At 41.1% G+C, this 12281-nt stretch overlaps 1 protein-coding gene across 1 annotated transcript; it reads right to left on the bottom strand.

The window, feature by feature from the left end:
• Positions 1–2303: 2303 nt before the first annotated feature.
• Positions 2304–9644, bottom strand: LOC114561909 (uncharacterized). Its single transcript, XM_028588070.1, has 2 exons — positions 9332–9644; positions 2304–2917 (listed from the first exon to the last, which is right to left on the bottom strand). Exons 1-2 carry the CDS (start codon positions 9384–9386, stop codon positions 2361–2363), a joined length of 612 nt encoding a protein of 203 aa, XP_028443871.1. The 5' UTR covers positions 9387–9644; the 3' UTR covers positions 2304–2360.
• Between the last annotated feature and the right edge of the window lie 2637 nt (positions 9645–12281).

The following is a 12281-nucleotide window of genomic DNA, read 5'->3' as shown; positions in this document are numbered from 1 at the left end:
TTTGGCAACAGATTCTCACTCCCATCTCGTAAAATACCTTGCCAGCAATTTCCACCGGTTGTGGATCCGCTCCGGAACGGCAGCGGGGTCATTAGGTTTTCACTAAAGTCAATGTGTGTTTTTCCACTGACTGCAGAACGACTGCAGTCCCAGCTCTGGAGGTCCACAGCCCTCCGGAGAAGATACACAGAGCTTCTATTGTTGCCGGACGCCGGAGAGCCCCGCAGCAAATCAGCACAATTCAGACAGTGCGTGACAGGAAGTCGAGCACAGAAACAAACAAAATAAAAGATCCGGTTAAAGGTGCTCTAAGTGATGTGACATGTTTTTTAGGCTACAACATTTTTCATCACATACAGCAAACATCTCCTCACTATCTGCTAGCTGCCTGTCCCCTGAACACACTGTAAAAAACATCTCCTCACTATCAACAAGCTGCCTTTCCCCTGAACACACTGTAAAAAACATCTCCTCACTATCTGCTAGCTGCCTGTCCCCTGAACACACTGTAAAAAACATCTCCTCACTATCTGCTAGCTGCCTGTCCCCTGAACACACTGTAAAAAACATCTCCTCACTATCTGCTAGCTGCCTGTCCCCTGAACACAACGTAAAAAAACGCGGTCTCTGAAGACAGCCCAGGCTCCACAAACGGCAACAAAATCAAACTGCTCGAACCTGCACCACGAACCATAACAAACAGTGTTCCAGCCAATAACCGAAAAGAAGCAGTTACAATGGGTCTGGTGTCAACTAGGCTAGAATTTGATGAAAATTTAACAAAATTGATAAAAATGTCCGAAAAAAAATCTTCAAAAACGCTGGAAAACGTGACAAAAATTAAAAATGTGATATTTGACAAAAATATCGCGAAAAGCGACAAAATTGTCAAGACAATCAACAACATCAAATGACAAGAGGGGGGAGGAGGAGCAAAGTGTGCCTGCTCTGCGCTGTGACAGGAGCGGCACTTACCAAAATTCTCAAAATAGTATTAACCACAATTATACTTCTGCTTCAAGGCAGCTCTGACAATCTCACGGTCTTATCTTGTGATTTCATAAACTGCGTCAGCGTTTCGGTTCAATTCTTCAAAACCCCAACGGTTTTTCTTGCAGGTGTAACCTTTGTTGCCCACTAGGTGGCCCTGTTTATTTACTTAATTGCTCCCATGAGCCCCAGCATTGCGGCAAATGTAAAAAATGAGCCAAGACTGCATGTGGCTGCTTGGGTTTGTGATTTAAAAATCTCACCAAATTTTACAATTAATAATGAAAAACCGCAGCGGTGCATACTAGTGAGAAGTTGAAACTAAAATATCGCTCTCATTACACTGGTATTGATCAATATCAATACCAACGTTGGAATTGATATTATCGATATTTGGATTAGGGGATGGATACCCGAACGACGGGCCCGGCCAGGTTCGGACAGATATTTAGAAATTATGTTTGGGTTCGGGTCCTGCTTGGTCACATCAGTGACAATTTAAAAAGATGTTTTAAATTTAAAACGGAGGTTTATTATGTAGGTTCGCGCCTGTGTTAATGTGCGCTTGTTGCCACGTGTCATCCGTTAACATTGCCGAATGCCTTCCTATAGTTACTTAATAAAAGCTTTCCACATAAACAAACGTACATGTGTCATTAGTATGAGAAAAAAACGAGATTTTAACTGTTTTGTGGTCGGGTCGGGCTCGGACACAAATATCTTGATGCCTGTCCGGCTCGGGCCGGGCTCGGACAGAAAAATGCAGCCCAATCCGCACTCTAATTTGGATCTATCCGCCCAGCACTAGTTTCCGTCAACTCTGAGTCCGCTAACTCCTGCTTTTTGAAATGGGGCCCAGGTTGTGTTCACTGAGTCTGCACTTGGTCAAGGTAGTTCTTTGTGTCTTTCCAGTCAGTGTGGTCAGGTACTCTGCCACACCGTACTGTCTCTTTAAGGGCACATAGCACTGCATTTTGCTTTGTGCTTTTGTTTGTGGGCTCCAATTGGTAATTTTTGTTTCTGCTGTGTTATAAGAGCTTTAAATTAACCTTTTTTGATCACCAGGCAACATGGCTGTTCGATTTCTAAAGTTACCAGCAAATCAGATTTTCCAATATAGCTGTGTTTTCTTTGTCATAACTAACTTCACTTTGATTTCAGCTCTGTTTATTTGGCTCTGTTCTGTTCAATTCAATTTTATTTATAGTATCAAATCATAACTAGAGTTATCTCAGGACACTTTACAGATAGAGTAGGTCTAGACCACAATCTTTAATTTACAAAGACCCAACAATTCCAGCAATTCCCCCAAGAGCAAGCATTTTACTGCGACAGTGGCGAGGAAAAACTCCCTTTTCGTCTTCTCCGTTTCAGCTTAGCTCCTTGTAGGCTTTCATCTCCTCATAAAGCGGCTCGTCGGCTACAGTTTTGTCCAAGTTGTTGTTACGAGTGCTTCTCTCCGTTCCGTTTTTGAAGCAGAATCTCAGAGTTAAGATCACCAAAAGCACCAACACGGCACTGGCAACTACAGTGACAACTACAATGAGAGCCAGTTTCCAAACGTCTGAAGGTTGTTGGTTCTCTGCGTCTGGTTCAATGCAGAAACCCAGTCCGTTGTTTCTCTGTGTGACTGGTTCATTTCGAGCTCTTTGAGCCCCCACGTTGGGAGGAGTTATCACTTTCAGAAATACTTCTGTTTTATTACACAAATACATTGCCGTATCTAAGGCTGTAACATTTCTTATTACCAGGGAGTTGTCTGCCAGAGAACTGTAGCGTTTGTCAGATGTTTTCTCCTCGCCATTTGTGATAGTAACCAGAATCACGAGGTCACCATCTCTGTAGCGGCTCCATGTTACATCCCCCTTCTTATGAGGACAGGGAAGAGTAGCCGTTGGGTTCTGCAGCACATTAAATGTAGGATTGTCTGTGAAGTAAAAAGGAAGCAATGAGTGATATTTTTTTGGTGATACTTACTTCTGTAAATCGTAAATATATGTTCCTGGTTAGTTTCTTCACATTCCTCCCTTCCTCATCACATTTCCCTCTCATAATAGGCTCCAGCTCTTTTTGGGAAGATAATTGACGCCAAACACATTAGAATTTACTAATTTTAATTGAAGCAATATTACACTCGAGGGTTTCATTTAGTGTCATTATTGCAACACATTCTCACTCGCATTGCGTAAAATACGGAATCTTGGTCAGGTGCCTTTGGCGTTGTTCTGGACGCATAAAGACTCCTTTAGCTCCTAAACGCGTTTTATCTAAACGCGCTGGGTCGGGACTATTGGCGTCACTGTAGACGAATAACTGTTGATAAAGAAGAACGGGACAGTTGGGTTTAGGTAAAGAAGAACGGGACAGTTGGGTTTAGGTAAAGAAGAACGGGACAGTTGGGTTTAGTAAAAAAGAACGGGACAGTTGGGTTTAAGTGAAGAAGAACTGGACAGTTGGGTTTAGGTAAAGAAGAACGGGACATTTGGGTTTAGGTAAAGAAGAACGGGACAGTTGGGTTTAGGTAAAGAAGAACGGGACAGTTGGGTTTAGGTAAAGAAGAACGGGACATTTGGGTTTAAGTTTTTGTTTAGGTAAAGAAGAACCTGACAGTTGGGTTTAGGTAAGAAGAACTGGACAGTTGGGTTTAGGTAAAGAAGAACGGACAGTTGGGTTTAGGTAAAGAAGAACAGGACAGTTGGGTTTAGGGTAAGAAGAACTACAGTTGGGTTTAGGTAAAGAAGAACGGGACAGTTGGGTTTAGGTAAAGAAGAACGGGACAGTTGGGTTTAGGTAAAGAAGAACGGGACAGTTGGGTTTAGGTAAAGAAGAACAGGACAGTTGGGTTTAAGTGGAAGAACGGGACAGTTGGGTTTAAGTAAAGAAACAGGAACGACAGTTGGGGTTTAGGTAAAGAAGAACGGACAGTTGGGTTTAGGTAAAGAAGAACGGGACAGTTGGGTTTAGTAAAGAAGAACAGTTGGGTTTAGTAAAGAAGAACGGGACAGTTGGGTTTAGGTAAAGAAGAACGGGACAGTTGGGTTTAGGTAAAGAAGAACACAGTTGGGTTTAGTAAAAGAAGAACGGGACAGTTGGGTTTAGGTAAAGAAGAACGGACAGTTGGGTTTAGGACAGGACAGTTGGGTTTAGGTAAAGAAGAACTGGACAGTTGGGTTTAGGTAAAGAAGAAGAACAGGACAGTTGGGTTTAGGTAAAGAAGAAGACGGGACAGTTGGGTTTAAAGAAGAACTGGACAGTTGGGTTTAGGTAAAGAAGAACGGGACAGTTGGGTTTAGGTAAAGAAGAACGGGACAGTTGGGTTTAGGTAAAGAAGAACGGACAGTTGGGTTTAGTTTTTAAGTAAAGAAGAACGGGACAGTTGGGTTTAGGTAAAGAAGAACTGGACAGTTGGGTTTAGGTAAAGAAGAACGGGACAGTTGGGTTTAGGTAAAGAAAGAACGACAGTTGGGTTTAGGTAAAGAAGAACAGGACAGTTGGGTTTAGGTAAAGAAGAACGGACAGTTGGGTTTAGGTAAAGAAGAACGGGACAGTTGGGTTTAGGAAAAGAAGAAACTGGACAGTTGGGTTTAGGTAAAGAAGAACGGACAGTTGGGTTTAGAAAGAAGAACGACAGTTGGGTTTAGGTAAAGAAAAGAACAGGGACAGTTGGGTTTAGGTAAAGAAGAACGGGACAGTTGGGTTTAGGTAAAGAAGAACGGGACAGTTGGGTTTAAGTGAAGAAGAACGGGACAGTTGGGTTTAGGTAAGAAGAACGGGACAGTTGGGTTTAGGTAAAGAAGAACTAAAAAAGAAGAACGGACAGTTGGGTTTAGGTAAAGAAGAACGGGACAGTTGGGTTTAGGTAAAGAAGAACGGGACAGTTGGGTTTAGGTAAAGAAGAACGGACAGTTGGGTTTAGGTAAAGAAGAACGGGACAGTTGGGTTTAGGTAAAGAAGAACCAGACAGTTGGGTTTAAAAGAAGAACGGGACAGTTGGGTTTAGGTAAAGAAGAACGGGAAAGAAGAAGAAGAACGGGACAGTTGGGTTTAAGTAAGAAAAACAGGACAGTTGGGTTTAGTAAAGAAGAACAGGACAGTTGGGTTTAGGTAAAGAAGAACGGGACAGTTGGGTTTAGGTAAAGAACAGGACAGTTGGGTTTAAAAGAAGAACAGGACAGTTGGGTTTAGGTAAAGAAGAACAGGACAGTTGGGTTTAGGTAAAAAAGAACGGGACAGTTGGGTTTAGGTAAAGAAGAACGTAAAGAAACGAAGTTGGACAGTTGGGTTTAGGTAAAGAAGAACAGGACAGTTGGGTTTAGATAAAGAAGAACGGACAGTTGGGTTTAGGTAAAGAAGAACGGGACAGTTGGGTTTAGGTTTAGGACAGTTGGGTTTAGAAGAAGAACGACACAGTTGGGTTTAGGTAAAGAAGAACGGGACAGTTGGGTTTAGATAAAGAAGAACGGGACAGTTGGGTTTAGATAAAGAAGAACGAACAGTTGGGTTTAGATAAAGAAGAACGGGACAGTTGGGTTTAGATAAAGAAGAACAGGACAGTTGGGTTTAGATAAAGAAGAACGACAGTTGGGTTTAGATAAAAAGAACGGGACAGTTGGGTTTAGATAAAGAAAAAACGGGACAGTTGGGTTTAGATAAAGAAGAACGGGACAGTTGGGTTTAGATAAAGAAGAACGGGACAGTTGGGTTTAGATAAAGAAGAACGGGACAGTTGGGTTTAGAAAAAGAAGAACGGGACAGTTGGGTTTAGATAAAAAGAAGAACAGGACAGTTGGGTTTAGAAAAAGAAGAACAGGACAGTTGGGTTTAAGTAAAGAAGAACGGGACAGTTGGGTTTAGGTAAAGAAGAACCTGACAGTTGGGTTTAGATAAAGAAGAACGGGACAGTTGGGTTTAGGTAAAGAAAGAACGGACAGTTGGGTTTAGATAAAGAAGAACAGGACAGGACAGTTGGGTTTAGATAAAGAAGAACGGGACAGTTGGGTTTAGATAAAGAAGAACGGACAGTTGGGTTTAGATAAAGAAGAACGGGACAGTTGGGTTTAGATAAAGAAACGACAGTTGGGTTTAGGACAGTTGGGTTTAGGTAAAGAAACGAAGTTGGGTTTAGATAAAGAAGAACGGACAGTTGGGTTTAGATAAAGAAGAACGGGACAGTTGGGTTTAGAAGAAGAACGGGACAGTTGGGTTTAGAAAAAGAAGAACGGACAGTTGGGTTTAGATAAAGAAGAAGGGACAGTTGGGTTTAGACAGGACAGTTGGGTTTAGTAAAGAAGAACGGGACAGTTGGGTTTAAAGAAGAACGGGACAGTTGGGTTTAGGTAAAGAAGAACAGGACAGTTAGGTTTAAAAAAGAAGAACGGGACAGTTGGGTTTAGGTAAAGAAGAACGGGACAGTTGGGTTTAGGTAAAGAAGAACGGGACAGTTGGGTTTAGATAAAGAAGAACGGGACAGTTGGGTTTAGGTAAAGAAGAACGGGACAGTTGGGTTTAGGTAAAGAAGAACGGGGTTTACAGTTGGGTTTAGATAAAGAAGAACAGGACAGTTGGGTTTAGATAAAAAAGAACAGGACAGTTGGGTTTACAGTTGGGTTTAGATAAAGAAGAACAGGACAGTTGGGTTTAGAAAGAAGAACAGGACAGTTGGGTTTAGATAAAGAAGAACGGACAGTTGGGTTTAGATAAAGAAGAACGGACAGTTGGGTTTAGGTAAAGAAGAACGAAGAAGAAAAGAAGAACGGGACAGTTGGGTTTAGGTAAAGAAACGAACAGGAACAGTTGGGTTTAGTTTAGGTTTAGGTAAAGAAGAACGGACAGTTGGGTTTAGATAAAGAAGAACGGGACAGTTGGGTTTAGATAAAGAAGAACGGACAGTTGGGTTTAGATAAAGAAGAACGGGACAGTTGGGTTTAGATAAAGAAGAACGGGACAGTTGGGTTTAGATAAAGAAGAACGGACAGTTGGGTTTAGAACAGACAGTTGGGTTTAGATAAAGAAGAACGGGACAGTTGGGTTTAGATAAAGAAGAACGGGTTTACAGGACAGTTGGGTTTAGATAAAGAAGAACGGGACAGTTGGGTTTAGATAAAGAAGAACGGACAGTTGGGTTTAGATAAAGAAGAACAGGGACAGTTGGGTTTAGATAAAGAAGAACGGACAGTTGGGTTTAGATAAAGAAGAACGGACAGTTGGGTTTAGATAAAGAAGAACGGACAGTTGGGTTTAGATAAAGAAGAACGGACAGTTGGGTTTAGATAAAAGAAGAAAAAAGAAGAACGGACAGTTGGGTTTAGATAAAGAAGAACGACAGTTGGGTTTAGATAAAGAAGAACGGGACAGTTGGGTTTAGAAAGAAGAACGGGACAGTTGGGTTTAGATAAAGAAGAACGGGACAGTTGGGTTTAGATAAAGAAGAACGGACAGTTGGGTTTAGATAAAGAAGAACGGGACAGTTGGGTTTAGATAAAAGAAGAACGGGACAGTTGGGTTTAGATAAAGAAGAACGGGACAGTTGGGTTTAGATAAAGAAGAAGGACAGTTGGGTTTAGATAAAGAAGAACTGGACAGTTGGGTTTAGATAAAGAAGAACGGGACAGTTGGGTTTAGATAAAGAAGAACGGACAGTTGGGTTTAGATAAAGAAGAACGGGACAGTTGGGTTTAGATAAAGAAGAACGGGACAGTTGGGTTTAGATAAAGAAGAAAAGAAGAACGGGACAGTTGGGTTTAGGTAAAGAAGAACGGGACAGTTGGGTTTAGATAAAGAAGAACGGGACAGTTGGGTTTAAAGAAGAACAAAGAAGAAAAGAAGAAACGGGACAGTTGGGTTTAGGTAAAGAAGAACGGGACAGTTGGGTTTAGTAAAGAAGAACGGGACAGTTGGGTTTAGTAAAGAAGAAAGAAAGAACACAGTTGGGTTTAGGAGAAGAAGAAGGACAGTTGGGTTTACAGAAGAAGAACGGACAGTTGGGTTTAGGAAAAAAGAAGAACTGGACAGTTGGGTTTAGGTAAAGAAGAACGGGACAGTTGGGTTTAGGAGAAGAACGGGACAGTTGGGTTTAGGAGAAGAACGGGACAGTTGGGTTTAGATAAAGAAGAATAGGACAGTTGGGTTTAGGAAAAGAAGAACGGGACGGTTGGGTTGTTGTTGTTGTTCTGTTTTCTGTATCATTCATTCATTCATTCAATAGAGGTGCAGTGCAGCAACAACATCTCCGCAGGAAACAATTACAATATGATGAATAAATTAAACTCAAAAAGATAAAATTCACAAATACCCAACAAACCATCAAATGATGATTAAAATCAAACAAAATATAAATTGGGAACTAGAATTAATAAAGTGCATTTTTAACTCTGTAACATTAGCTAACAGCGGCACAGTTTAACCACTGGCGAATAACGTTAAGTTATAACTTAACGAATGTGTACGTGTCGGCTACCTGTTGTGAACCAAATTGCCCCTTGGGGACATTAAAAAAGACATTTCAACTCAACTTCACCTTTACTGCCTGTTAGTGTACCAACGGAAGTACGCGGTTTGAGACACACTATATGTGTGAATGACATCAACCAACAGGAAGTTAACACAGGGGCCATGGCCGTGTGAAAAGGTGAAATGCCCACATAATAAAACATCTGCATAAATAACTTAGGGTTAAATTATTTCATTAATGTGTTGAGCAGTGTTTCTCAAACTTTTTTTACAATAATGTTCCCTTTTTGAATTGTGTGTTTCAGCCAAGTACCACGCATAGATTTACTAAACAACAGCCTTGTAAATGAAAAACATTTTTATTTTCTTTAAAGATAATTTTTTTTTGGCCTTTACTTGACAGGACAGCTTAGACTTGAAAGGGGAGAGAGAGGAGGAATGACATGCAGAAAAGGGTCGAAGGTCAGAATTGAACCCTCGAGCCTTTGTACATGGGGTGCACGCTCCACCAGGTGAGCTACCCAGGTGCCCCGTAACTGAAAAAATGAGACAAAAACTTTCTAAACAGTAGAAAGAAGGAAGGAAGGCAAGAATAGGACGACAAATGTGAGAAGAAAAAACATAGAAAAAAGCTGACATTTTTTTTTTTTATAAAGCGACAAACAGTAGTAGGAAGGAAGACAAGAAAAGGTCTAAAAAAGGCCACAAAAACATCACATTTTTGGTATAAAATAAAGGGCTCCATAAGGAACAATGGTCTGGTAACTGAAATACATTTTGCTAAAAATCTCACGTACACCGGTGTAGATCATTGATTTATAAAATGTATTGAGCCCAAAAATATGGATATGATAAATATAAATGTAAAAGCTGACAAATTAGATTTTCTCACCGTTCAAGCTGAAACCGAAGCTTGCAGCGAGGAGGAGGAGGAGATAGAGCAACATCTCTCCAGCCGGCGGACCTCGTTGAGTGACATACGACTAAAATACTGTCTTCTTTATATCTGAGGGGAAGTTCTGACAAACGAGGTTGTGGTTGGACATGAAAAGTAGCTGTTATTTTTAATACTGTGGCTATTTGATCAACAGTACTTATGAGGACAAGCTGATTTAGATCTCAATAATAGTTTCTTGAAGGTGTCTGAAATGCGGGAGCATGCCTATGTTCCCACAGCCCAATGTTCCCACATTTCTTTTTTAATCAATTTGTATCAGATTTTAACGCCTAACTCTGAAAAAAAAATTAAATTGAATTAAATTGAAGGGAAATTTAGGATCACAAGACCTAATTTTGCAAATGTCCTAGAAATGTAGGAACATAGGGCCCAATTTTAAGAAAAATCTTAGAAATGTGGGACCATAGGGCTGTGAGAACATAGGGCTGTGGGAACATTGGGCACTGGGACCATTGGGCTGTGGGACCATTGGGCTGTGGGAACATAAGCTTCACAATTTCAACTTTACTGCCGTTAGTGTACTAACGGAAGTGCGCGGTTTGAGACAGACTTTATGTGTGAATGACATCAACTAACAGGAAGTTAACACCGGGGCCATGGCTGTGTGAAAAGGTCAAATTCCCACACAAAACATCAGAAAACATAAGATTCATGTCCCTTCACTGGATAAATAATTTAGGGTTAAATTATTTAATTATAGTGTTGAGCAGTGTTTCTCAAACTTTTTTTTACAATAATGTTACCCTTTTGAATTGTGTTTTTAAGCCAAGTACCCCCATAAATTTACTAAGAACAGCCTTTGGGCCCAATGGTCAGCCTTTGGGCTATGGGACCACTGGGCTGTGTGACCATAGGGCTGTGGGACCATAGGGCTGTGGGAACATTGGGCTGTGGGACCATTGGGCTGTGGGAACATTGGGCTGACCCCCTGAAATGCCACTCCCAATGAGTTAAATTTCACCAATACATTGTCCTTATAGAACCTATTTATTTAAAAGGGCATTATTCGACTTTATTCTAAAATTCGACAAATATTTTCTTCATCTTCAAAATTCAGAGGTCAAATTTGAGCCATTTTCAAAAAGTTTCTATATCAGAAATTTGGGTTTCTTTCAACTGAAAATAAAAAAGTAACATGGATGGTTCCCTACAACGCTCTTCACAAGCTCAACAAGTGATCAATTCACTACTTTCATTGAATTTGGGTGTTTTATTAAATTTTATATCATTTGATTAAACAATTCAACAAGATTGATAAAAGTGACAAAAATGTCAGAAATAAATTCTACAAAACACTAGAAAACGTGACAAAAATTTTGGGAAAAAGTTAACCCTAACCCTTAAGGCTGTTTTATGCTTCTGCATCAACTCCACACCATAGCTACACCGTTGCACCTACAGCGCCATGACCCTTTCAGAGTTCTGCGTCGGGGGTTTAACGCCTTTCTTTGCATCGTGGTGCATTTCACCGCCAGAACACTAGGGGGTGTGGGTTTCCGAGGGTCAATCAAAACTCTGCCATTTCCGACAATGGCGAGCGAAAGAGAGAGAGACAGTTTATGTTGTGTTAGCACGCAAACTTTAGCACAACTGCCCACAAAGTACTGCTTGCTGGCAAAGTACTAATTTCAAAACATTACTGACATATAGACACTTTACAAACGGATAACCCCGTCATCTAAGCCAAAATATGTATTTGTCAGAGTTTATTTGCAGAGCTGATGTCAGTGAACTAGCATGTTGCTACTCTACCCACAGTAGGCTGCTGGAAACACCCACTATCAACACACAGCACCAGTCGACCAATCCAACACATTCTCACTCCCATCTCGTAAAATACGGACACTTGGTCAGGTGACCTTTGTCGTTGTTATTGACGCTGAAAGTCTCCTTTAGCGTCATATAACGCGCTTTAACGGTGTGGGGGGGGCGTCAGAGGTGGTTGATGATCGCATTTAACTTTACATAACTATCAAGATAACATTACGTGTATTTGTATGTGATATAGGCATAATACTTTCCCCTTGGTAATGTAGCATATGAATTTCCATGGACACAATTCTAAAATGCACGAGAAATAAAGGCTTCTGCTATCGGTTGATAACTCAAACTTGCCGAGAATCTAAGCTCATGCAGTAGCCTACCCTCGGTTACGGTCCTTACGGTCTCCTTGTGACAGCCTAGCCTAGCTACCACGTAGCAACATTCACTTCTCTAACATTTAACTTAACATAACTACCAAAATAACATTTGTGTATTTCTATGTGATGTACTGTACTTCCCCATCGATAATGTGTGAATTGCCGTGAACACAATCCTCTAAGATGCACCAGAAACAAGGTTTGGTTAATAACTCAAACTTGCCGAGAACCAAGACACCGCTTGATTACATTAGAGTCGAGAGGCTGGCCGGTTGCACGGTTACATTCGGTCTCGTTCGGCATAGGGTCTAGGCATTAGTAGCTCATTTCCTGATTGATTCTACCACCACCACTCCAGTCCAGTGGAGGCGCTAATGAGCTAGATTACAACACACACAGTAGCAGAAGAATACCAGCTACACAATGGCCATATATATATATATAATGCCAACGGCACGAATGAAGTAAAAGAAAAAAACAGGAGTGAGTCGGTTCATTGATGTATGGCACTCGATTCTCCCGGCTCAGTGACACGAGTCGGGTTAATTAACCGGCTCTTCGGTCAGTTCGTCAACACTAAGGTGCACGTCGAGCTACGTGATTCGACGCAGAAACATAAATCAGCCATAAATCAGAGGACACGGTGACAACTCACTCCTTCTCCAGGTTTATTTAATTTTCACATGATTATACGAGGAGTTTGTAGGTAAGTATGTTGAAAACCTTTGGAATGGAAATGGAAA

Source organism: Perca flavescens, chromosome 2, assembly GCF_004354835.1.
Source record: "Perca flavescens isolate YP-PL-M2 chromosome 2, PFLA_1.0, whole genome shotgun sequence".
NCBI lineage: Eukaryota > Metazoa > Chordata > Actinopteri > Perciformes > Percidae > Perca > Perca flavescens.
Note: the sequence above shows the minus strand (reverse complement) of the source record. Positions and strands in the feature narration are given on the sequence as shown.